This window comes from Ochlerotatus camptorhynchus, unplaced genomic scaffold, assembly GCF_037179485.1.
Source record: "Ochlerotatus camptorhynchus isolate MF236.1 unplaced genomic scaffold, CSIRO-AGI_Acam_v1.1 ptg000135l, whole genome shotgun sequence".
NCBI classification, from domain to species: Eukaryota; Metazoa; Arthropoda; class Insecta; order Diptera; family Culicidae; genus Ochlerotatus; species Ochlerotatus camptorhynchus.
In genome coordinates this window covers 722,448-749,681 of record NW_027040625.1, presented here as the reverse complement: position 1 = coordinate 749,681, position 27,234 = coordinate 722,448, and the positions used below count along the sequence as shown (strand labels likewise).

Here is a 27,234-nt window from a genome sequence, read left to right as displayed (position 1 = left end):
ACAATTATACTAATGCAAATATGGTGCTGGCTTAAAAAGCTCTCAAATAACAACTGTGGAAGTGCATCTTGGACGGTAACCTTCTCACGAACGAGTGTGAGGTGATTGACAGGTGGAAGCAGTACTATGACGAGTACCTCAACGGTGATGCAGCAGAAAACGGAGGTGGCGGTGGCACGGCAACAGACCTTGGAGCACGCGCAGAAGACGACAGGCAACCGGCCCCTGATTTTCAAGAAGTTGAGGAGGAGATCGGTCGGCTGAAGAACAACAAAGCAACTGGTGTAGATCAACTGCCAAGTGAGCTATTAAAATACGGTGGTGAAGCACTTCTCTGTGCATAGAGTATCATTGTGCTTGCTCAATAAACATTGAAAGCTGAATTAGAGGTTATTCAGCTAAAAAAAAGTAGTTTATTCAGCTTTTAATCAGCTCAAAGTGATTTTAGGAGTGCTTTCAATAACGCTTAATTGACAGCAGGCGATAGCTAGCAAGTAGAGAGAGAGAACTAAACTAAACTCCATCAAGAAGCTCTTCGTCTACTGAACAACATTGCCGAAGACAATAACCTTGTACAGCCAGGATCCCGAGATATTGCAAATTGGGGAAATTCACACGAACACTAGCACGATCTAGTGAGATAATTGCATACTAAGCTGCCGAAAACATCATTGCTGAAGAAAGAATCTTTATATTTAGCCATGGTCACGAGATATTGCATGTGGAAGAAGTTCAATGATCACTAGCGTCAGCTACTGATAGATTTGACAACCAAACAGTCCACCATCAAGAAGGTTTTCGTCTAAAGAACAACATTTCCCAAGACTGCAACCTTGAATATAACCAAGATCGCAAGATATTGCAAGTAGAAGAAGTTCGCATGACCACTAGCGCAGCCATGCGGGAGAATTTTCAACTATAAAATCCACTCGATGCTTTGGATCTTTGTGATCTGAACAACATTGCTGAATCAGCAACTTTCCGTCTTATAAGGATCACAAGGGTTAGGCGATCTATGTACACTTGCACCACTTAGTGAGTGTATTTCGAACTAAAGTGTTTATTGAATTGCTATATTTTTACAGGCTCAGTCGAACAAACTTTACGGAGCCAAATTATAATTTTTATAAAGTGTTTATGATCATCCATGGATTCCACTCAAACTTCCACCGGTAGGGCAAAGTCTCCCCAACCTGATGGTAGTGCAGTCATTGTTTAAGAAAGCAGCTACGGTACTTTGAGAATTTTCGTATAGCCTTTCAATAAGAAGTTAAGATAATTTCCCAGCATCCGCCTGATCTTCGAAATCTTCTAAAAAATTTGACTCATTTCACGTTTTCACAAACGCCGTATGTCGCAAAGGATATAAGAGTTGTTTATCAAAACAACTCCCATCGAAATGTGATAACAGCTACTCTGTTATAGGCACCTTCAATTCCATAGAATTGTTTGTGATTTATGGCGCCGTTATTTGGCGGAAGTTCACACAGGACCGAGTCCTACCGGGTTGATTGGTTTTCAATGGGCTCACCTTTTGAGACCACGAAGATTGAAATATCGATGGCTTACGTGAAATCACGCATTTCACATTGGAATTAACGCTAAAGTGAACGAGTGAGTCTGTAGAATTATTGCCGATCTCAAGTGTTAATGAAGGGTTGAATATTTTCCATCAGCACCTGCGATGACTTAATTTATTTGATACTTGAAAAATTGTTTCCACGGAAGTGTGTGTGTGTATGTTTGTGCTGTATCAATCACGTATTTTGCCTTACTAGCTAAGCTTTCATTAACCGCTCATGAATCATGGGTACCTAATTTAATGGATTAACTGGAATTACAGAAATTCGTTGAAACATAAATGTCAGGTTTTCTGATTGAGTGAATCGTAAATTAACGGCCGCATACGGTCTCAGCATTCCGCCCAACCGAGGGTGACGAGTTGTTATACATATCTTCGTAGAACTTTCTTTGGATTTGTTTTGCTTGGAATCCGGTATGATTGCAGGTTCTAAGTAATACCTAGCGCCGATGGTTTTCCGAGAACATTTTGTCATCCCTCACGATATCGACTAAGAAAAAGCAGAACCACGCCTACCACTCCGAGCTAGTCATTCCAACTCGGACCGGGTGTTTCATCATCGCAATGTGCATAACAGTACCGAACTGGCCTCGTTGGTTGAGAGTGTTTTTTTTTTCCTTTCGCAATTTCCTAGAAACGGTGAAAGTTAAGACCGATTCAATGAATTGTTTTCCAACAAAATTAACGAAACTTTCTGCACAGAGTTTGACCGAGACTTTTCGTGTTTATCAATGATCAATTCGGTTCATATAAAATTGCTTCTTGGAATAAATTTCGCCGCCAGTGTCTCCCCTGAAGATGTGCCCCTTCCATCATGCTTACCAATTGTAGTCGATAGTAATCGCCCTCCCCCTCGCATTAGAAAAACTTTAGCTTTAAGAAACATTGCTTCACATAAATGGCTCCGTAAAGCTGCAATGATTGAGCAGACAACCTCATAAGTGGCACTCTGTTCATTGAATGACTGATTTAATTAGCAATTTCAGCGGCCACTGAACCCACTGTTCTTCAGTAAGGGAAGCTATTGTCCTGGTGAATCTTCCACCCACACCCACACCCACACACAAACACGTGCGGCGTTGGCTTTCTCGAAGATCCTACAATAAATTGCCGATCAACTCGAAACAACAACAGGGCCAGCAGCGGCAAGTCCATGTGGGTTAATAAATTGTCGGTTCAGCTTCCTCCTGAGCTCACGGATGAGAATTCCCCGTTCGAACATCCTACCGTCCTGCCGAGGATTGCGTGTTGGCAATCGTGCCGTTCTTATGTCCTCGCGTGAAAGCGGTCTGGTAGGTAGGTAGGCTTTTCTTTTCCAGGTGACTCAAAAACTCGACGAGTCAACCGAGGACACAGAAAATATCGGCTGTAATGGACCGATGGCTATTGGACGATTGTCTCTTTCTCACCAATGCTTGATGGTAATTAATGACTACCAAATTAGAGGGTGAGAGAGAGAGAGAGAGAGAGAGAGAGAGAGACCCATCGGTTAATTCGATGCCTGTAAACTGTAGGTAGCCGACGATTGCTCTCGCCAATAAAAGCTTAATTCCTTCAAACTAACCATTCCAGCTGGTACGGGAAACAATCGCCTACTTGATGGTGCTGTTAGTTTGCATATGTTGGCTTTTATTAGCGAGTAATCGACGGCTAAAGCCATGGTTTACAAAAGTGCTTTCGCCTTTTTGAAATGTTGATGAAGAATAATTGTTTGAATATTGAACTAATTAACAGCGTATTTGGGGGGTGGCTGCTTCCGAGGGGTGATGCGTGGAAATGCAAGCACTGAAGGGGCGACGCGACGCGACGCCGATTGACGTCATTGCGCGCTTGGTATTCGGTGAGGTAGGTAGTACATATACATTTTTTATGCTTGGGGGTTTTTCAAGAGGAACCCTCTCCCGTCTGTCTGTCTCTCTCTCACTCTCTAACTCTCTCGCAGTGAATTCTCTCAGCGTAGTTTTTCCTCTTCCCGATTGTCCTCGAGGAAATTGTACACGTTTGGGTGCACGGATGTGTGTGTGTGTGAGTGCAGCCTGGGAGAAAGCGTCGGGAAAGCCGACGAGGGGTGCATAGGCGAAGCCGGCCAACAGAAAACTGTTCAACAATGTCAACTATTTAAACCTGCAGTCCGTTTCTCATGTGTTTTGTGTTAGCTTTATAAAAAAACAGTTAAAGTGCTACTTTAGCTAAATGCAGTCCTTGCTCTCGTGTTTGTTTTTGAATTTTTCTGTAGTTAGGGTATTGTTAAGTTTTTTTTTTCAATTTAAAAGCCTGGGTTAAGGGTTTGGCTATTATTTTGCGTTAGGCCTTCTCCTGCATAGTCCTTCGAGCGGCGATCATTTTTTCTATTCTTTAGATACCTCTTTTATGTGCTCTCTTGGAGTGAGTGGGCAAATGGCATTTCAATTTTCTGCCCGTTCTCAGGCCCGGAATCTGGTGCTTGGAATTTGGTTTTGCAGGCGTGTGCTTATGTTAATCAGTGCGTGGGTGGGATAGGACAGATTGGCGAGGCAGAAAATGTTAAATGTTAAGGAGAAGATGGAAGGTTCATTTTTATGTGCGGGTGGAAAAGTTATGAGAAAATGAAATATGATTGATTTTGGCTACTATCTTTGATCTGATTGATTGATACTATATACAAGTTGGTGCCGCCCCCTGACGGGTTTCTGATAACTGATGTCGGCCTCCTCGAAAACCGCATTTCCGAACGGGGGGCAACGCTATGTTTAGTTTTTTGTTCTCCTTTGTTTGTCTGGATTTGATAGTCCACTAAACATCAGTTCAATTTCCCTATAAATATATATATAGATAGTATAATGTTTGTTGGTAATAGCTGCTGATTTCTTTTGTTATCTTAACTATTCTGTTGCTGCAATAATCGTCGTTTTTTTTACCGATCGGATCTGCAAAAATGCTGCTGAGTTTCTTGATTGGATTTTTACACGACAATCATCGTCCTTCGAGGGGTGATTCGTAGAACCCATCGATGGGGGGTGATTGTCGATCGGCTCACGTTTCTTTTAATCATGATTAAATTTGGGCGCTAGCTGCCATTGGAAGGGTCTTTCGTCTCTTTCCGCTGTCTGATTATCCCTCTTAAACACGATTATAGTTTTGTTTATGTATTGTTTGTTTTTATTTGATCAAAAGGTGAGCGCTTGAGAAGCAGTTCTTTGATGGGTGCGTGTGCTGTGAGTTGCATGCGGGAAGGTGGTACCCCCTGGCAACAACAACTTCAACAAACGCACCTCATAGTGTATAATATATCAATATATATGTAGTGAAGGACTCAAAAGTGTAAAATATAAAAAGCTACTATTGATTTTGTTGCTAAAAATTGACACGATTATCTTTCCTATCGTTAGTTTACTGAAGTCTGTTTTCTGGCGACGGTCGCGGCCGGTCAATCCATATTTTTTTTTCCAAATAGTCCAACTCGTAAAAGTGACCGACGGCGAGCGTCACCTCGGGTTCAGTTTCAATTGATTGAAAATCAAAATCAAAACTTGAATTGATTGGCAATGAGCATTCGAGGGAAAATGTATTTACAGTAAAAAGTTCGGTTCAAGTATGGAGAGAGTTTTTCTTAGGAAAAATCGAGGAAAAAAGATTCGACTTAAATAGAGCTAAAAATTTCAAATATATCAATTTGAATCCTGTTTCTCTTTTCGTCCGTAAATATATATACCTTTGTTATACTCATTTATAATTATTTACATAAATTCAGTCTCAATCAGTGTTCTCTTTTGTGTCTCAGTGTGAATGTGTGTGTGAATGTTGTTAGCTACAACGCTTCATCGTTTTATTTTCAATAATTAGGCTTTTTTTTTCAATGATGCAACGCTTCTGAAGTGCAAAGGAAAAACTTTGGAACAAACCACATTTATGATAACTATCACCATTTTGTTGTGTTATTTTGTAAGAAGGTTGAACTTTTCGTTTGATGTCGCAAAATTTAGCGACGGTGTAATTCAAAAGGAAGGTTACTGTGTGTACTTTTTGGGAAAATCGGGCGTATCAGAGGATTATCAAGTAAGTGAAATGAAGCAGGCGGTGAAAGTGGAAGAAGAGAAGTTAGCAACTTTGGAGAAAATAATAGCTTAACCTTAGGTTTGTTTTTTTTTGTCCTGGGTGTTAGGTTGGATTTACGCCGTCCGTTTGAGACCGTCCAGTTGCTGTACGAGCGATTCGGCCGTGGAGACGAACCGCTTGTTGACACGACCCTTGTGCCGTTGGCTGTCTAGCTGCTGGCGGAGTTCGGCGTCCTGCGGAAGAGAGGGGTAAGAGATAAGGTTTTGTTAAAAATATATAAAATGATTAGGAAAAATACTTGTTTTATATTCAGAAATTTAATGATCAATGTTAACCTGATTTGTTAGTTAAACTAACTTAGCTTGAATCAAAACGTAATATTTGAGATACTTGAAGTTTTAAATTTTTGTATTAGCAACTGGAGTTGTCTTGAAAATATTTGTTTAGTCAAGTTGTTTATATTAGTGAAAAATTTCAAAGCAAGAAGCTAATAAAATTATGTCTGCTATATTTTATTACAATTACTTTAAGGCCAAACAAATTGCTGTTTCTTTTTGTGTTGCTGATGAGAAGATGTTTTTATCATATTGAACCGATCCACGCAAAATGACGAATCGATCAAGCTCGACCTTCTCCGATTTGCATGAATCTTTGCATAATTGTTTGTTTTGGGAATCATTCAAATTTGTGCTAAAGTTCAGTCATTTTGAATCTTTCGGGCAATGATTCACATTTTTGCTAAAATTCGTCACGAAAAGGTGTAATTTTTTGAACGCTATAAGCTTTGTCATTTATTGATGAAATTAAAATCTGAATACACCAATCGATAGGAAATACTTTTCGTAAGCTGTTGCAATAAACTTTTTTTTTCAATTTTTCATAAGAAACTGTTTAAAAAATTGACAAATAAATAGTGATAATTTTATAACTGTTTTCATGAAATAAACGTTCTCCCCAAACCCAGTCCTCATAATCAAGTACAATTTGGTTGCACATCGTGCTGCTTGAATCAGAAAAGTTATAAAACAGCGCTGCTAATGTGCCTCAACTCAACGTCAACGTGCCAACGTCAAGCAGTTCAGTTCGGTCTTTGCTCGCTTTGTCGAGTTGTTCGATAAATCTATAGTTTGTTACAAACGTTCGCAGATATACTGCACGTCGCGTCGTCAGTAGTGTCGGTCGCATCGCGTGATGGGAAGACAGCGCTCTCGGAGCCGACTTCGTGACCAAGCGGAGAAAAAGAACAGTGGTGAGGGTAGCTCGGTACCTACCTCAAATAGGTACGCTACTCTTCCCACCGATGTTGGAAATACCAACCCAGTCCCGGTGAAGCGGACGAAAAAGAGGAAGAAGAACCAAGGACAGTCCGATGGTACGAGCGGACGCGACGATGTTACCGCGACGAACGCCAGCGACATCGGTGATTTCGGCGACGCCGTCGAAACCGAGAATTCTGCCGGCCCGAGTGCGACGAAAGTCAAGCTTCCTCCACTGGTGGTGAAGGTAGTACCACTCAAGACGCTCATTGGCGATTTCGCATCGCTGGGCATCGCAGCTGAGTACAAGATCAGCAGGATCGGCACTAAGGTGATGCTCCGGACGAAAGCGGAATACGAAATCGCACTCAAATTCCTGAAGGATTCCAATGCGGAATACTTCACGCACGACATCCCCGGTGAAAAGCCCTTCAAAGTAGTCATCAGGGGTCTACCGGATGTTGATCCCAAGGCGATCGAAGAAGAACTCAAGGACCGGTACAAGCTGGCCCCAATCGCTGTCTTTCGGATGACGAGGCGAGACGAAAACGTGAAGACGTACCCCGATTGTCTTTTCCTGGTGCACTTCCAGAAGGGAACGGTGACGCTGAATGCGCTGCAGGCTGTCCGCTCAATCTTCTCCATAATCGTACGATGGGAGCCATACCGTGGAGGCCATCGCGATGTGACCCAGTGCCAACGATGTCTGAACTTTGGACACGGCACTCGCAACTGCAACATCAAGCCACGCTGTAGCAACTGCGCTCAAGAACACGCCACTTCCAACTGCCCTGCGGATGGAGCCGTGGCGTTAAAATGCGCCAACTGTGGTGGTGCTCATCAAGGTTCCGACAGACAGTGCTCCAAACGCGAGGACTTCAAACGCATCCGAAAACAGGCGGCCACTAACAACCAATCAGGACGCAAGAAGGACAAAGTCCCGGCATTTCGAACGGAGGATTTCCCGCCCCTTCGTGCTCCTCAGCAAAGGCAAGTGAATTCGCGGGTGCATTCCGCTCCAGCAACTTCCGGTGATTCTGCTGGCCAAAGCTCTCCATCCCCCCCTGGATTCTGGAGACAACCAACAGGACAAAACAACAACCCCGATCTGTTCTCAGCGGATGAACTGATGGAAATTTTCGTCAACATGTCCGGTGCTCTTCGTAAGTGCCGCAATAAGCCCTAACAGATCCAAGTGCTCGGTAAGTTCATCATCCAGTATGGCGTCTAAACCGCTAACTATCGTCACCTGGAATGCTTGCTCTGTAAGAGCAAAAAAGATTGAGCTTGCCGACTTCCTCCGCAAGCACAGCATCGACGTGGGCCTTTTAACTAAATTCAAGAAGGACCTGACCACCATCACCCGTAACGGTTCCCGCTTCCTAGTAGGAGGAGATCTAAACGCTCGCCATGAGGCCTGGCTTAACTACAGGCAGAACCAGAACGGTCGTCTGCTGTTCGACCACTCACAGCATGGGCTGTACTCCGTTTGGTTTTCGGATGAGCCAACATTTATCTCACCGGCGGGCAACCCATCGACGCTAGACCTGTTCCTGACAAATATCGGCTTGTCCAAGCCGGTAGCCTTGAACGAACTCAGTTCCGACCACCAACCGGTGGTGTCTGAGCTGGGCTGCAACGTGGCCCCTTGCTTTACAGCATTTACACTTCCGACATTCCTCCCCTTGGAGACGGTTGCGTGTTTTTCCTGTTCGCAGATGATACCGCAATAGCCGTCAAAGGAAGGATGCCTCGCGAAATAACGAACAAACTTCAACGATGCCTTAACGCCTTTGCTGATTATGCCACCACGTGGAAAATCAAAATCAATGCTTCCAAAACACAAACAATCATGTTCCTCCATCGGCAATCACCCAAACTAAAACCGGCTCCCTCTTGTACTGTAATCATGGATGGCACAAGGGTTGAGTGGTCCGCCGAAGTAACCTATCTCGGGATGTTGTTTGACGAAAAGCTCCTATTCCGCTCGCATGTGGAGAAAACCGTAGTCAAGTGTTCCGCCTTGGTTAGGTGTCTGTATCCGCTGATTTGCCGCAGATCCCGCCTCTCAAGGGTGAACAAACTGGCTGTCTACAAACAAATCATAGCACCTGCGATCCTCTACGCAGCTCCGGTGTGGGAATCATGTGCTCAGACTCACAGGAACAAAATTCAGGTCGCTCAGAATAGAGTGCTGAGGATGGTTCTTGATCGTCCTTTCGACACTAGAATAACAAATTTACATGAAGAGGCAGGCATTGCCAAAATAGATTCCAAAATTAACGAAATTAAGACTAAATTTGCACAAAAATGTAATTTATCAGAACATGCTTTGATAAGCAATTTGTATATAGTAGGTTAGGTTTACATAGTAGTTGTAGGTTAGTTGTAGTTGTAAATAGTAGTTATAAGTAGTCTCCTCTTTCCAATTCAAATCAAACCAATCCCACCAAGGTGGTCATACTTTAAAATAGGCCTGATAGGACTAGGAACTGTAAATAATAATTAAAATCTCAAATGTACTAAAGTTGAAAAGACGCATCTGTGTCACTTGAAAATTCATACATGTAAACCACACAATCACAAGAAATAAAGATCATTTAAATGGCAAATGCCTCAACTCATTTTCGCTTCGGACGGCGGGTAAGCAGGTAGCAGCAGTAGCAGTAGCAGCAGTAGGCGGTTTCTGTCAAGCGCGCAGAATTCGAGTTTTGCACCTCGAACTTTACGCGTCGTTCCCGTCGAGATCATTGGCTGCTGGTAGCGGCGTCGCCTCGATGGCGCAAGTGCCTTGCCTGAATGATAACTACAAATCTCGATTACTTTCCGGAAGGACATATCAGCACTAAAAGTAAAATTAGGGCCATCCATATATTACGTATATTTTTGTCCCAACTTCTGAAACCGCTCTCCTCCCTCAACTACTATGTTATTTATGAAAGTTCCCTAATCATTGGGCAACACTGAAAGACAGCCGAGGACAGCAGCACACAACACACAAAATAGGTTGGACATTTATGCGAAATTTCGGTATTGATAGTCAATATTTCGCGATCAGAACATTTCAGCTTGAAATCCCTCCATTTAATTCTCGGTACATCTTTAATCTATTGATTGAATTAAAAAATCTTAATATGGTTTTTTTTAAGATTTCGTGCGTTTTGTGAACGCATGATCATTATTTTTCATAAGAAAACGGGAACGGGGTGTTTCTGTGGTGATAAAAAGGATAAATCAAGACCAACGATTGAAATGGCTTTAAATCCATTTTGTAAACAAACCTTGTAATGCCATTTTCTCGCGAACCGAAACCTTCATTCGCAAACTTAAACCACAATCGGGTAGAGGAGAATTTCCCCTACCTGTTCATTATGTTGGTTTTCCTTTGCGGACTTCGGTCCGCGAGAAAATGGCCTTACAAGATTTGTTTACAAAATGGAGTTAAGGCCATTTCAATTGTTGGTCTTGAAATGTGATAAATTATCAAACGGTACCTCTATTTATGCTTTTAGATTAGCTATGAAAGTCCCTCATACTTGGAAAATTATGCTATATAACGGTTTATACAACCCCAGTTTTTTTTATCATAATTCTTCAAGTAGGAGGGACTTGCAATGCTTATCTTTTAGCATAAATAGAGGTACCGTCGGGTTTATTTTCAGTACTAGGTTCTGAAATTCGACAGTGAGCGTTCAAAAGTAATGTAATGTTCGATTCTCTTCATCGATTTTCTGTTTACAGCTAAGCGAAACAATTCAAGCTGAACATTGCAATAGGTCCTAAGTAACACTGACAAGATTCTCTTCGTCGGCTTTCTTCTTGAATCCACTCGGCCCAGGTATTTTCAGCACACATATCGATAAAAGAAGTTTTTATCTAGCATCTAATGCGACACACAACAAGAAACGATTCTGTGCTCAAGTTATCAAGGCTGTGTTCCATTTGGTGAATTTTTACTTAAATTTGACAGATGAAAATTTTTCAAATAAACCTGCTTTTCCAGCAGACTTATTTCTGACAGACAAGGATTCAATTTGACAGACGCTTTCTTGAAAATCGGCCGATCTACAACAGAGGGATTTTCGAACATCTTAATTTATTTTCGAAGTGTCAAATCTAAGTGAAAATTTTCCAAATGGAACACAGCCTTAGTATTTTTTTTTATTTGTTCAATCGGTAGATAAAAGATGTACCGAGAACTTATTGGAGGGAGATCATGGCTAATTGACATCATCTCGATCAACTATGAAATGTTGCTTAACATTGATGCAAAATTGTGCACTCCGTTTTTGTGTGTGCATTTATTTTTAGCGTTTTGAAGTTGAATCGCTGAGGATCAATCTCATTACAATAGAATTATTTCAAGAAAACATATATCAGCTCTCACAAAACTATAACAAAGAATCTGGAACTTCACGTTTGTTGCAGTGCAGTACACAAGGAGTTTCAATTTCATGAGTGATTTAAGCGTCCAAGATTTGTGTCCTAGAAATCTTGAAGTGATAGGGAATATCAGCCATCATGACGGTGATTGTTGGACGCTTCAACAAAAAGCCTTACTCATATCTGATTGTAATTTCGGAACCAAATGAAATAGAATATGTATTCGCATTTTTATGAGGTCCTGAATTTAACCAAGTTTTTCTAAGTAGGAAATCTAAAATATGTACATGGGACCCAAATCATAGGTTACTTCTACTGTATTTTAAATCAATATCTAGAAACAATGGACGTGAATTTCACTACACAGCTTAACGTAGTCTACGTCAACCCTGCGGTCGTGTCTTGTACACAACCCCACCAATTATTTTTTTTATGAAAACAGTGATAAAATTATCACTTGTTATTTGTACAGTTTTCCAAAGTGTTTCTATAGAAAATTGGAAAGTATATATTTAAGAAGATTCATAGAGTTATTTCCTATCGGTTGGTTCATTTGGATTATATTTTCATCATTCAAAGACAAAGTTATAAGCTTTCGAAACCTAACACCTTTTCGTGACGATCGCAGTTTTAGACGTAAAACGTAGTCTACGTCAAAATCAGCGCGCCGGTGGTGTAGGGGTAAGTGTGATTGCCTCTCACCCAAAAAGGCCTGGGTTCAATCCTAGTCGGCGCGTCGGGATTTCCTGAGGCATATCATCTCTGATCACTCCTTCCTTTTGAAGGGAAGTAAAACCGTTGATTCGTGGTCCATGAGTTGTGGGTCGATAGGTAGGGTCCAGGTGTGCACAGAAAAAAATCTGAATTTTAACTATCGCGTAAAATCTCCCTTCGTTTGATTTTGAGTTATACTTGGCATAAACAGCGAAATCGTTTACAAGCTTGTGTACAATATTTATAATTTAAGAGATATTGCGCTTAAATTTACACGAAATATCGCGTAAATTTATGCCAAATCTAACATTAATTTTATGTGCGCTATATCTCACAGAAATTTACATGAATTTTTCGAACGGTGTGGGAGCTGTCTCCCTGGCGTCGGAAGCATTGTTGCAGAAACCAAAAAAAAAAATTAAAAATCTTGAACACTTAAAAATTGACAAAAATCGTAGAACATCAACTTTTAAAATTGTAAGTTTTGCACAGAAAATGATTTAAATGATTTCTGAGTAGGTTTTTAATAAAAAAAAATTCGTGTTGTACTTTGCACTGAAATTTATGGTTGACAAAAAAATAATTATTATTTTCCCACAATTGCCGTCACAAAAGTGTGTTTCTAATACCCTTACCTATCATTTGAAGGCTGAGCCTCCAGGTTTTATTCCATAACTCTTCAAATCAATTATAAAAAAAAAAACATTTTTGGCCAAATTAAACAAAGAATAACTAGTGCACAACACGGCTTTTTTAAAGGCCGTTCAACCACCATAAACCTTTTGGAATTTGTGAACTTCGTATTAAATGCAATGGACAGAGGTAACCAAATAGAAGCTCTATATACAGACTTCAGCAAAGCGTTTGACAGAATTGATATCCCAATACTGATTTTTAGATTAGAAAATATGGGAATTGAGATGAAGCTCCTCACCTGGATTAAATCGTATTTAGTTGATCGCCAGCAAATTGTAAGATTCAACGAGAAAACATCTAAGTCATCTAAGTCACGTCAGGTGTTCCCCAGGGCTCGCACCTTGGTCCCCTTCTTTTTATTTTCTACATTAATGACGTCTTTCTTATTAAAAAAATATCAGAGTACTTATATACGCTAATGACATGAAGCTATTTTTAGAAATATGAAGTGATAACGATATGAATGTGTTTCAGAATGAAATACATGTTTTTTTTACAAATGGTGTAGTAAAAGTTTATACTAAATATTAAAAAAAGTAATCTTATAACGTACAGTAGAAAACTAAACAAACGAAATCTTTGTATTACATTAGGTTATGAAAATGTTCAAAAATGTGAAAATGTAAGAGATTTAGGTGTTATTCTAGATTCTAAATTGACATTTGTGGACCATTATAACACAATAATACATAGAGCAGGCAATGTGCTCAACTTTATAAAACGTTTCGGTCTCCACTTTAAAGATCCTTTTACAATAAAATCACTTTACGTTGCTTATGCGAGGTCAATTTTAGAATATTGTAGCATTGTTTGGTCACTCTATATAAAAAAGCATGAAGAACGAATAGAGTCAATCCAAAAGCAATTTTTATTATATGCACTACGTAAGTTAGGTTGGACGGCTTTTCCTCTCCCGTCATATGAAGCACGTTGCTTGCTGATCAGCATTCAAACATTGAAAAAACGCCGGGATTACGCAGAGATTTTTTTATTAAAAAAATATCATTTCGCAACGCATTGACTCAGCTAATCTATTGTCAAGGTTAAATTTGTATGCACCTTCCCGACAATTACGCAATCGACAGTTGTTCGCAGTAGATCACCATCGGACCAATTACGCTAAATTTGGACCGGTAAATCAGATGATGACTGTTTATAATCATCATTGTGAAATGATTGACCTAAATATGTCCTCAACAGAATTAAAAATATATTTCATAACCCTGCGAAGTCAAAGAACATAAGTCCTAATGTTAATATGTAGTCTACGATTTGATTGATTGACGAATAAATAAATAAAAAATAAAAAATAGATATTTTGGGACACCCTAATGATCAATTTCTCATTTTTCTTTCTTCGACTCTGGTCCTTAGAACACTTTTTAAAGTCAACAGCAATCAGTTTGGAAAATCAATCAAAATGTGGTCAATAAAATTCAATCAAGCTTCGAACTTACCTCCAGATTCTGCTGCATGTTGATAATCTTCTTGATCGTGTCGTACACACTGGTGCTAGTGGAGGACGACGACGATGACGACGATGGTGACCCGGCCGTCTTGGCTTTGTGGGTTTGTTGGGCTACCATGTTGACCGCCTGTGGCCGCTGTGGAATCACATTGGCAAACGGATTCCGGATCGGTGCAGCCGGTCGTGGTAGCACCACCTCTTTCTGCCCGTTGTGGCCTTGTACGATTTCAACCTTGGGTTTTTCGGTGGTTGTTGTCGTAGGAGCAGAAGTTGTCGTCGTCGTCGTCGGTGCCGTCGGTAGGATTAGCTTCTTCGGTTGAACGTTGCGTTTGCTATCCCAATGAGTCCAGCTATCGTCGTATTCGCTGTCGTAGTCGTAGGTATTGTAGGCTGGACTGTCTTGCTGCCAGCTGTCGGTGTTGGTGTACTGTTGGTAGTCGTTGGCTAGGGACCGTTGCTGGTGCTGTTTGATGTCCTGGATTGGGGAGGGGGTTTGCTTCTCAAACGATTGCTGCTGCTGCTGTTGTTGTTGTTGTTGTTGTTGTTGTCTTTGCTGTTGCTGTTGTTGTTGTTGTTGTTGTTGTTGTTGTTGCTGTTGCTGTTGCTGTTGCTGTTGTTGTTGTTGTTGTTGTTGTTGTTGCTGCTGCTGCTGCTGCTGATGCAGCAGTCGACTGTTCTTCTGTTGATGGATGAGAGATTTCAGTTCCTGCACTTCTTCGTCGTCTTCTACGGCGTTCTTGGCCATGTTGTTTCGCAAGCTGCTGATTTTGTTAAGTGGATTTTGGTTATTACTGTTGCCAGTGCTGGTGCTGCCAGTGTACGGGTTGACGTAGCTGTTATAGGTGTTTCGATTGTCAGCGTACGGGGTGTCGTAGTAGTCCGGTTCCACATCTTCGTACTCCTCGTAGTATTCGTTCGAGTCAAATTGCTTATTGCGTAGCGAACTCATCTGATTGTTGTACATGATGAGGTTGCGCAGGAAGGCGGAATCGGGAGAATGTTGCGAGGGACTTTCGTACCATTGTTCTTGACCTACGGGTTGATAGTCTCGCGCACGCTCGCGTTCGTCCTCCTGGAGCATTTCTTCGTGCAGGTCATCCAGGGGATTGTTGGACTCGTGGTCGTCCGTGTAGCTATAGCTGGGAGCGTGTGCGTAGTAGTACGGGGTAGGTTTGTACTCGCCGCGGTACGTTGGAAGTCCGTACGAAGGGTATCGGTCCTGTCTTTGGTGTCGCCGCTGCACGGGAGGGTTGTAGTAGTAATTATTACTATTGTAATAGCCACTGTCGTCGTAGTAATCCGAAGCGGCGGGCCCCATCGAGTACGACGGCATCGACAGGTACTGTTGTGGCTGTTGATCGTAGTACTGTTGGACGGGGGAGTACACTGGCACCGTTAGGGAGCTTCCGTAATCGTTTGCTGGAAGTAGATTTGCTCGAGTGTACCGCTTAGTACCGAACACCGGATAGCTCAGTGATGCACTACCTAAGGCCATCAGGCCAAACAGCGGTAATAGGAAGGTGTGCATGGTTGTTGCTTGTGCACCTGTTGGAATAGAAGAGAAATGTTTCCGTTAGGTTTATTTTTATGTTGTTTTCACTAGTTAAGAGGTAAATTTTTCTCCGAATCGGACCGGAGAGTCCATTGTTCTGCGGCTGTCGGTGAAAGTCGCAGCAAGAGAGCGTGCGTCCTTGTATAGATATCGTGGTGTGGTGGAAGCATGTGAGTAGAGAGTAGAGATGAAAAGTCAACAGACGGTATGGGGATGATGATGGTTGGAATAACATCACGTCCGCACTTTGAACTGGTGGTTCGAAGCTGTTGAGCTTTGGCAAACGAGAAAGGGGGGAAAGGAGTCTGCTGGTGCAGCCAGCGACGTTGTCCTGTGAGTATTTGCGTCATCGCCGCTAGACAGGGACAGCAAGAGCCAACGTGAGCCCGGTTTGTGGCCTTCGGCTTCGGAACACAGCGGAGCAAATGTGACCGATAGAGAGAGAGAGAGTGCCCACAACCGATGACTGTGATGGCGCGAGGAAAGTGTTCTCATCGGTTTTATGCTGTTGAGGCCGAAGGGTATGAATCAGTAGTTTTTATTTGGTCACAATCATAATCATCTATCTTCGAGCTGCTGCTGCTGCTGCTGTTGCCGATCGGTGGTCGGTGGTGGTGCGCTGACTTGCGTCACACTCACGGGGTCACTAATTTTGGCACGATTTTCTTTCTTTTCCTGGGGGACCTAGAGGAATAGGGCAGGGTGGAGGGGGGCTTAAGTGGAAATGTGTTTTGTTCGATGTCCACGGGTGGTTGCAGAACTTTGATGGCACTTAAATAAATGGAGTTAAATGGTGGTTTGGGTGCTTCTTTCTTTTGTCCTGGTGAGAGAGTGACTGATATTTTTAGGATGTGACCGGTCGGAAAAGGTAGGACACAAGTTTGGAGATGATCCATTATCGGGATATGATGATGGCTATTTTACCCCATGTAAGATTGATACATCGTTAGAGTCGATTACATGTCGATTGCACAACGATCCATTTAACATTGCGTCATTCTAGGCGCTCGGAAAAGGAAATGAAATTGTGTTGATGGTATCCAACCGAGAGGATTAATTCAATTCAAATCGGTTAAACTAATTCATCAAACAGTAAGTGGGATGTCAACTCAAAAGCGAAAATATTTGAAGCAATAAATGCTCCCCAATTCACGATTAGCAGAAAGTTGACAACCGACCGAAATAATATTGATGACGAAGAGGTGCGCAGCGGGCATGGTGGATCGACCACTCGGCGAATGAGAATGACCCAAATTTGAGTTCGGCTTACTCATAGATCGCATAAAGTGCAGGAACTCAAGCAATGAGTAAATTTGATTCATGTTTTGCCAGGTTTGTCCAGGAACAAATCCCCGAATATGAGGTAATTAAATATTGGGTTCACTCAGTCTATTGGTAATACTCCCAGATTGAGTAAAGTTTTCGACAATTTTCCTCAATTTTCCGGCAGATTTTTGAGGTTTCCACAGAAAACATGAGGTAGACTCATCGCTGAGTTCCTACACTTTTGGTAATTATCAGTAAACTAAATTTAATCACAGATCGAGTGAAATGTAGACAACTTCTGTGTACAGCAACGCACATCCAGGTCTTAGCCTGAATATTAAAGGTAATTAAGGGTTATTTCGAAGGAATTTTTGCAGAAAATCGGAAGAATTGTTCATTGTAAACCAGCAGGACTTTTAAGGGCAGTCAGAAGACAGTTGTTGGAGAAGTCAGACAAATCTACTATATGGAAGTCTGAAGTCATGAAGCCAGAAAGAATTCTGGTGAATGCTGGGGAGAAATAGGTACAATATTCCAGGGGAAGTTTTCAGATAGTTGACATAGGGGAAATGGATGTAATGTCGGCCTAAATTCCCTTTTTTTAACGACCTTCCAATCAAATGAAATTAGTGTAGCAACGGAGATAACACACTTATGTTAAATATTTCTTAAGTATTTTTAAGTATTTTCAGACATCCTAGATAGGGGAAATGGCTCTTATGTTGGTGCATGGACCTAAGATTGGGCCCATCTCTAAAAATCTGCTATTTATCAATTTTATCTAGATCAACTACGGTACTAATTGATATTTTTGGTAGCTATTGAAAATTTAGTCGATTGCTGAATTTATGTATGGGCCCAAATTAGGGGTATTTTGGCCGACATTACATCCATTTCCCCTATCAATAAGATATTTTTGAGTACATCGTGAGCAATACAAAGTTCAGAGTGGGATGCAACTAGTAAAGCATCTTATATTCATTCTTGAAATGGCTTACTTGGAATACTGTTTGTCTGTTGAAATTTTCCTTACGGATCACGGAAATATAGAATATGATCTAAAGCATCACAATCATACACAATTTAAGATTTAATATTGTATATTTGCCGGCGCCTTTATTTGATGCAATTCCTACCACAATTTGACAAATTTGCTCATAAGTTTTGAAAAGCATACCGCAAGTAGCCAGAAGTTCAGATAAAAGGCTATTTGAGGCTTAAGCTGCTTGGTTGAAGGTGGTCTATAGAATTAAGCAGCCTCATTTTTAATTCGTTATAAGAACATCAAAGTTCCGGTACCTTAATTGAAGAGCATTCTAAGCAGCTTCTGGCGGAACTTGAATGGAACTTTTAGAAAGTAAGAAAAAAAAAAGGTTTTTGTCTTCTACACCAATTCTATATTTAGTTCGCACTTTTATTCTCATTTTCATTTTGCAGCGTTTGGTGGGGCAATGGGAGCGCAAGTCAATCCAAAGCCGAGGATAAAGGACGGGTAATGGCTGAATAGTCTATGCGGACCACTTGAACGCCATGGGAAAAGGAAGGGATTGAAGAGGCCGGTTATTGGGGGGTTTTGAGGAAATGACACATAGTGATGCTAAATGTAAAGAAACCGAAAATCCATCTCCCACTGATTCATCCTTTCACATATATACTAAATTGATATTTTAAAGCAATAATCAAAATAAATAGACAATACATGAAAAGGCTAGTTTCCAGTTGCTTTTAAGGCTAGTTGCCTCCCTAAGTGGACCCTCCGCATCCTAACTCTTCTGTTAATCCACTTAATGCTACTAGGCTGTCTAAATTTTCTTATTTAAGTTCGTTTGATGATTATGATATCTTTAGTCTAATTTAATAAACAATTGAAATTTCTAATCTACCTACCATGCTTTATTAAGTACCTGCACTTGTGAATGTAATCTAAAATTTAACGTGCTTCAAGTTGTTTTTGACTTTGACCTATATTTAATATATATTAGTTCGTCCCAGGTGACACCTTCAAGTGACTAAAATGCTTCACTTTGAAGTTAGTTTCCTAGCTGATTTTTAAATTACATAGGGTATATGCTTCAACTACGCTCACACGTTTCCACTATGTCGCACCACAAAAAACGTATGGTTATGTCACAATAGAAGCACGCCACAGTGGAAATCCCGAGCCATAGTTCAAACACTTATCCCAAATCAAAATGAGGCACATATAAGATTAGTTGCAAAACCATGTACAAAAATGGTGTTTAACATTGTTCCCTAAGTAATACCTCAATGAAAACAACAACGAAAGCTTGTCACGCATGTAAAAGGAGCACTGTTGGGCACTTTCTGAAATATTTCAATAGTATAATTCCCTTGCAAACCCAAATAAATCTATCTGCGAAAAAATAAAAAAAAATAAGAGTGATTTGCGGCAAAACCCGCCAGTATCGCACCCAACGTCAGTGCCTATACGTAAGCGTACTACAACGCGGCTTTCAAATAAAGGAGTAACAAGTGTGATACTATCACTTCAGGTTAGAACTTTGGTTCTCTTATGCAATGGTTCATCAGAGAGCGGAAGCTCAGTAATCCTCATGACGCTATTCTGTTAAGGTATGAGCCAACGATGCCGGACCTAAACCAACTGTCTCCAACGCTCCACTATGAAGCATAAAATTGGCCCCGCCCACCAACGTCCAGGTTAAAAAACTAGCCAAGGGGAGGGATATTTAGTTCGCACTTTTATGAAAGTTAATTCTAAAGTCAAGTCTTTATGAAAGTTATTGCTAAAGGCAGGTATGAACGTGTATTGATTTATCAGCATTAGTATTAGTATTGGGAACTGTTTGAAGAATTAAATCCAGTCTTTCTGCGTGAATTTTATATTGGTGTTTGCCCGTATGGTATTCCAACATACTTGTGGCACAGTGGTTAGCGTGCGTAGTTTGCATGCCGAATGCACGGCTTGAATCCAGGAAATTGTTCTTTATTTTTCAATTGTTGGGACAGAATATTGACTTGTGTGGATTGCTTCATGTGGGCTATGACTAACCTTTTTAGAAGCTTTAAAGTTGCTAAGAAGTTCTGCAGGGAACTTTTAAGATACTTTAAAGTTGCTAAGAAGTTCCGCTGGGAACTTGTTCGGAACCTTGTTGTGGCCATACTTTCTGCCTTGTCTGAAGTTCCTAAGAGTGCTAAGGAATGCTTTTTGAAACTTTTTTTGGATTTCAAGTTGCTAGGAGTACGCATCGGAACTTTATGGAACGTGAAAGAATATTTTATCTTTGAATGCGAAACTTTTGGTTGCTTGGGAAGAAAGTTCGGTTGGAACTTTATGGAACTTGAAAGTTCTGTCGGAACTTTATTTGAGCTTTATGGACCTTGAAAATTTTGTCGGAGCTTTATTTGAACTTTATGGAGCTTGAAAGTTCTGTCAGAACTTTATTCGAACTTTATGGAACTTGAAAGTTCTGTCGGAACTTTATTTGAACTTTATGGAACTTGGAAGTGAGATTTATTGTCGAATGCGGAACTTTTTATTACTTGGGACAGTTTTCAAACGGCTTACAAATGCGTATTAGGAAGAGTTAGGACCGGATGACTTCCTACATGTAACGAGTTTGTAGCACATTGAAGTTTCATTTTTCCATAGATTATATTAATATGGAATTTGTTTGTTTGACATATCCGATTTCGTTGGAAAATTAATAACAACAACTGGATGGTTGAAAAGGAGCTCGTTTGCCTAGTAGTAAACGTTTTTGCTTACTGAGCAGAAGACCGTGAGTTCAATCTAAAGCTCTTTCGCGTTGTATGATCGTTAGGATATTGATTCAGCTTATCGTTTACCAAAACGAACTCTGCTGCAAATCCAACAATTTTACCCAAAATCCCAGTGATTTCACGTGGAAGTGCAAAGGATTCTTCGTTTTCCATCAAAGGGAGTGCCACGTCAACACATTCCAACCAATTCCTTTCTTGACCTGCGTTTGGGCGTGGCCGGCGCTGATATTGCCTAGTTTGAGATCACCAGTTTTTACACATTGAGGATGATTCTCAAGTAACAATTCAAGCTGAACATTAAGAACAGAAGTTGATTATTGGTTGATTTAAGGTGTACAAAGCTGATTAACATCAGGCTGAATATATAGTTGATTAGTAGTGCATGAAACGAATTGTATCCCCATAATCCAACCTCAATAGGTTAGCTGATCCAAAGATTGAACAAGCCTTATTTAAGCTTAACACAACTCCACAAATCAGCAATGCGTTACATATATTTTGATAGCTTAATTTATTAAATGTCGTCAGTGTCTGTGTCACTCGTTGCATGTCCGGAATTTTAGTTCTACTAAATTCACTGCCTACCTTTCTAATCACAAGCTGTGGCAGCAGTAGAGACAAGGATAAGGAGATTTTTAGCAATAGTTCCAGGTACTTCTGTGTTTTGACTGTTCACCACTTTATATTGTACTGAATTTTCAGACCGCATTCCAAAAATATTACTCAATTATCCAAATGACCATCAAAATAAATCGCGTGCTTGTGTCCACATTGTGCTAAGTGCACTTGAAAATGAGAGGAATGTTTGACTGTCACCACCCAGGTAACAATTTTAGGCTTAACAATTGTTGTTTACAATTCTGCATTGCTGTATAATACTCTTCCAGTTGCTGTTATTCAACTTTAATTTGAGCTGCTTCAAGTTAATGATCATACCTTTTACCACACATATGCCTAAATGGTCCAGTAGGTATGGTTGACGCCTATGAATCAGCGACTGCCGGTTCGAATCCCGAAATGCAAAGGTAATTTTTTAGGCTTATATTAACAATAAAAATATGTTAATCCAATTAGTCAGCAACAAGTTAAAGCATGGAACTGCTTTAAATGCATAATATATGAAGCGGTCTTCCATTATAATTTTTTAAATAAAACTAGAAAGCTGAACAAGGGTTGGAAAAGACTGTTATTTAATGCCTTTAAAAGCTTATAATGTATATTACTGTTAAGCTTTTGGCTGATTAAAATCACCAGATTTAGATGTTTAAAAGCTGGACAAAGGTTAACGTGGTCTATGAACAGCAATTATTCAATCTAAGACTGAATTAAAATCGATTAATCAACACTTGTTAAGCATCAAATTGTTACCTGGGTTGCTAGTCCCAAGTATCGTCTATTGGTTCTTTGTGTAATTACAGCTGATCTGGCAATAAGAGAGTAGCAACCATGGGCGGTCAATCATGCTCATGCTCATGCTCGTGTGTATCCGATTTCGTTAGACAACAGGAATAAGGGTGAATATTTGTTGGAAAATTGGTGATGTATTTAAAATATTTTAAATCATATTTTGAAAGACCATTAATATTCAGCAATTCCATTGAAAAAAGAAATTAGAGTGGTACTGAGGATTTCGCAACAAATACCAATTTTGTTCTTTACCGAAAAATAATAGACCAGTATAATGAGAGAGAGAGAAGGATTAGTATTTTCCCTTTAATTCCACTACTTTATTTGCTTATCCTTGACAGATACGCGTATTTCGTCTACAATGTGCAGACTTCTTCAGTGTCTTGTACTAATACTCGACTATTCATCAGGAATAGACCAGTATTTTTTTTTCATTTCGTAATGAGGGTGGCCCCTTCCGTGTTAAGATGATCCTTAAAAATGATCTTCAAATGAAAGATAAGTTTTTAGGAAAAATATGAATATGAACTTTATTTGAAAAATATTGATTATAATCGATTTCCATGATTTTCATGGTTTCGGGACTAAAGGTTCTATTTTATGTTATAATGTTTCTTGAAAAATTGGCCTTTGTACAAAATTTATCAAACATTCAGTCATGTATGGTTTTTCGTTTCAGAGCTAAAATTTACAAAAATAATAAGTTTTGAATAACGGAGGCTCATGGCGGTTAATGAGCAAAACCTTAAAACTGAATATCTGGCAGGGGATATACAAGACTGAATAAGGGTGAACATTTGTTGGAAAATTTGTGATTTTAGTACTATATTTGAAACATATCAAGTAATATTTTTAAAGGTCATTAATATAAAGGGTGTACCGATTAAAATCTGCACACACTCAAATTGCTCTAACTTTTGATCCGTTGGGTAAAATTTATTGAAATTTTGCGTACACAAAGTTTAATGTGTATTGTTTACAATCTGTACGGCGAATGAGAACGACCCAAATTTGAGTTTAGTTCACTCATAATCGCCAAAAGTGCAGGAACTCAGCGATGAGTAAATTTGTCTCATGTTTTCCCAGGTTTTTTCCAGGATTTTCCAGGGAAAAATTCCCGAATTTGAGAAAATTAAAGATTGGATTCACTCAGTCTATTGGTACTACTCCGAGACTGAATAAAACTATCATCAATTTCCTCATTTTCCGGCAGATTTTTTAGGTTTTCCACAGGAAACCATGAGATAAATTTTACTCATCGCTGAGTTCCTGCGCTTTTGGCGATTATGAGTGAAATTTGGGTCGTTCTCATTCGCCGTGTGTGAGTTGATTTCATCGGGTGCGCAAAAGTTTTCAAAATGGCGACGAAAGAACAGTGCGTGCGCGAAAAAGTTTTGCACGAGTATTTTGAGAATAAGGATTTGTCGCATCGTGCCATTGGAAAAAAAGTTGGGAACGCGAGTTCCTCAGTTTCTGGTATCATAAACGGTTCGAAGCCGTCAGGTCAACGAGAACGCGTGGTTGGGACGGAACGGAACGAAACCGAACGTCTCAGTTCGAGATGTGGCTAAAAAATTGCCTGTGAGCAAGAATTTCGTGCAGAATACCAAAACTCGAGCTGGACTACGCACGTTTTAGGTTCAGAAGTCTCCACATCGTGACGAGAAACAGAATACGGTCGCAAAAAGCCGTGCCCGGAAGTTGTACGACCAGAAGTTAACGAAACTGGATGACGAGACATATGTGAAGGCCAGATTCAACCAGATTCCAGGAATCCTGTATGTTACTGCCAAGGATAAGTGTGATGTTCCCGAGAACCTCCGGACACAAAAGATGTCGAAGTTTGTCAAGAAGTTCTTAGTTTGCGAAGTACACCGGCAGCGGAAAGCGGAGTACAGCTTTCGTTACCGCAAACACCATGAATGGACAGGTGTATTTGGAAGACTGTCTCCAAAAGCGGCTTCTCCCTCTTCGGAAGGCTCACGACGATCCGACGATCTTCTGGCCGGATTTGGCATCATGCGACTACACAAAGGACGTGCTAGAGTGGTATAAGGTGAATGAAGTCGATTACGTGCCGAAAGATCTGAACCCCCTGAACACTCCGGAACTGCACCCAATAGAAAAATACTGTGCCATTATGAAGGAACGCCTTCGAAAACGACTTTAAGTGGTGAAGAATGTAGCAAAAATGAAGAAAGCATGGGTTAATATGCAAAAAAACTGTTGAATCTGAGGTCGTGCAAAACCTTATGGCTGGGGTTAAGGCCAAGGTTAGTAAAATAAATTAATTTAACTTAAACTAACTTTAATTGTTTCTTTTTATTCCCTGAAAATTTGGTGATAATCGGATACAAACTCGAATTTTGAGAATGAATTTTGTGTGTGCGGATTTTAAACGGTACACCCTTTATCTACAATCATTGCAGTGGATGTACAAGACTGAATACTCAACTAGGGGGGACAATAGGGACATTTTCTTAAATGAAAAGTTCAACCGATTGGAGCGGGATTGGAACCCTCCCTCAAAAACAATACTCCTGAACGACTGATGACGTCGTTAACGAAGCCTACAGCAATTGTGAAATCATTTTTGAAGAGCAACGTTTCCTTTCAATTGCGTAGAATTTTGCAAGGTTATTATAAAGTATTCCAGTGAAGGCCTTTTTTCCCTCTTCAATCGGTGAGGATTTCTCAAATTTCACCCTGACGCTTCCAAAATCCCTTCGACTGATCCCGGGCCAATATTTGCCGACGGATGATCCGATGAAACATTCCGCAAACCACTCAACGCTGATCTTATTACGGCGAAATCGTTACGGATAAAAACTCAAACTTTACTCGAATTTCACTTTTCGGCCTTTGCCATTGAATCCTCATTCCATCACACCTCTAAATCTTTCGATTATAATAAAAAAGGACACTTCTTTCTCCCTGGGAAGGTCATCCCGGGGGGGGGGGGGGGGGGGACGAAATATCCACATCTCAGCAGATCTCAACCAAAGAACATTACATGTCCTTCTTTTTTTTTGTTGTCGAGGGGTTGGAGGATAGGAAGTAGGATAAATAGGCGACCGCAATGGGAAAATTTTCCAAGAAGGACAGTAACTGTTGGTTACACAAAAACATCCAAGCCGTATGACGCGCATATTGATAATCGCTTTCGATGGCGCTGGATCGTCGTCGGAGCGATTAATTGGATGGTGATGGGATTGAGAACCGTTTGATTAAATCGACTTATTGGATACAGGTGGAGATGGAGGGGGTAATGTGGATTTCGGTTTTACTAGCGCCGCACCGGAACTTGAGTCGGCGAGGGAAGCGCATGATCCGTTCGAGGGTCCAAGGCCTCAATAACAACAACAAGTAGCTCAGCTTGATTACAATCGGTTCACAATCAAGTGAAAAAGCTATCTGGAATCTTCATCCGCTGTGGGGAAGGACTGCCGATAGATAAAACATATGCGGCACACGTTCCAGCCAATGAGACCGGATGCTTGGCTCCGAGCTGCTCCGGGTGGAAATATTGGTTTCTATTTTTAGTCCTCCCTGCGATAATGGTTTGCACGAGGGGGTAATTGTCCGGTAGCCAGCAGCAGCAGCCGAATGGGAATTCGTGCAGCTGAAAACACAAAATGGGTTAATCCGCTTTTGGCATTCGTTCGTCGAAGTAGTGGTGGTGGTGGAAATTCCAAATATGACCCAATACACAACAGCACTGGCAATTTGGGCTCGCAGGGTACATGCACGCAATGGAACTCATTCTCCTCGCTCAGCACGGTCGAATGACCTATTTTATGTCAACAGGTTTTACACGAATTGCCTGTTATAGATGATGGCAACGGTCGCTGTTGGTACACAGGATGTGACGAGTCAGAATTTGGGTCACTATTCAACCGAACCGATGAGCATATGTTGCAACGGAGTACTCACCCTGGATGGATCCTAATTAGGTACGGTAGGTTAACTTTATCCAGAAGATTGTTCCACACTCAAATCGGCTGCGATATAATTTGCACACAAACACACAGTTACTTAAGGAGTCCTTAATATTCTATCACTTCACTATTGCACTTTGATTTGTATAGAAATCAATTTTCCAGTTTTTTCTGCTTATGCTCTGCCACCGTTGTTGCTACTCTGTGTGTAGGAAGCAAAATTTTCATCTGCGTGGGTGTCAGTTGATCGACATCCTCCACCGTCCGTCGTACTCCTCGCGGCACTCACTCTCTTCCTTTCACGCGGTCGCTTTCCTTGCCACCAATTCAGTCCACCTATTCACACACAAAAATTCACTGTCAGTGTGGGAGCACCTCTCTAGCACCTTTGTTCTCGTATTCTTGCACCACTTTTCCTTTTGGTAGTCACTGGCAAATTGTTTGATATCCGAGCAGATCGGTACCTTTTATAGACTTCGACTCGGTTTCGGTTCGGTTTTTCACCCGAAGCCGCACGTCTATCGCCCACACGTTCTGAATGAAAATTTCACCGCTCACGTTTCTCCCACTCGGAAAACCCCCTTTCCCAACCCGCTCCAATCATCCATTGCGAGCTTCATTGAGCTATTGCACCCCCTCTGTTGGTATTGGTGTATCATCCATGTAGATGCGACAAACCCCACCGGTGAGCTTTCTTTCATCAGCAGCCGATATAGTGAAAGCTTCCGATCACATACCCGATTGGTCCGGCTCGGAGCCGTGTGTAAAAGCTCAGTTGCTCAGTGTGTGTGTGTGTGCGGCGTTTGCTTTACCCACCAACCCAGAGTCACTGCAACTTTTATGACGTCTACTGCCACGTACACACATACTGACTCACGCACTCCCATCCTGTCCGCTTTATGGAACTGAGGAAAATCTATTTTTAGAACAGAGCTATATTGCGCCGCGTCCGAGGAACCGAATGTGCCATCTCATCGCAACACACAATCATCTATCTCTATCTCTCGCTCCTGCTTTATGATCCTTTGTACACGGATCGAAAGTAGCAGCAGAAACAGATGATGGCGATGATTTCACCACACTCCGGGACCGGCCGGCCCGACCCGGCCAATCCACACCAGCTGTGGAGCCTGTTCCCCGTCAATGAATGTCGTCCCTCCACCAGTAAACTTTAC

At 41.1% G+C, this 27,234-nt stretch overlaps 1 protein-coding gene across 1 annotated transcript; it reads right to left on the bottom strand.

Annotated features, from left to right (window-relative positions):
• Positions 1 to 3,772: 3,772 nt before the first annotated feature.
• LOC135700376 (GATA zinc finger domain-containing protein 10-like) lies at positions 3,773 to 26,479 on the bottom strand. Its single transcript, XM_065220867.1, has 3 exons — positions 26,055 to 26,479; positions 14,124 to 15,679; positions 3,773 to 5,850 (listed from the first exon to the last, which is right to left on the bottom strand). The coding sequence occupies exons 2-3, from the start codon at positions 15,660 to 15,662 to the stop codon at positions 5,731 to 5,733; spliced, it is 1,659 nt and encodes a 552-aa protein (XP_065076939.1). The 5' UTR covers positions 15,663 to 15,679; positions 26,055 to 26,479; the 3' UTR covers positions 3,773 to 5,730.
• Positions 26,480 to 27,234: the final 755 nt, after the last annotated feature.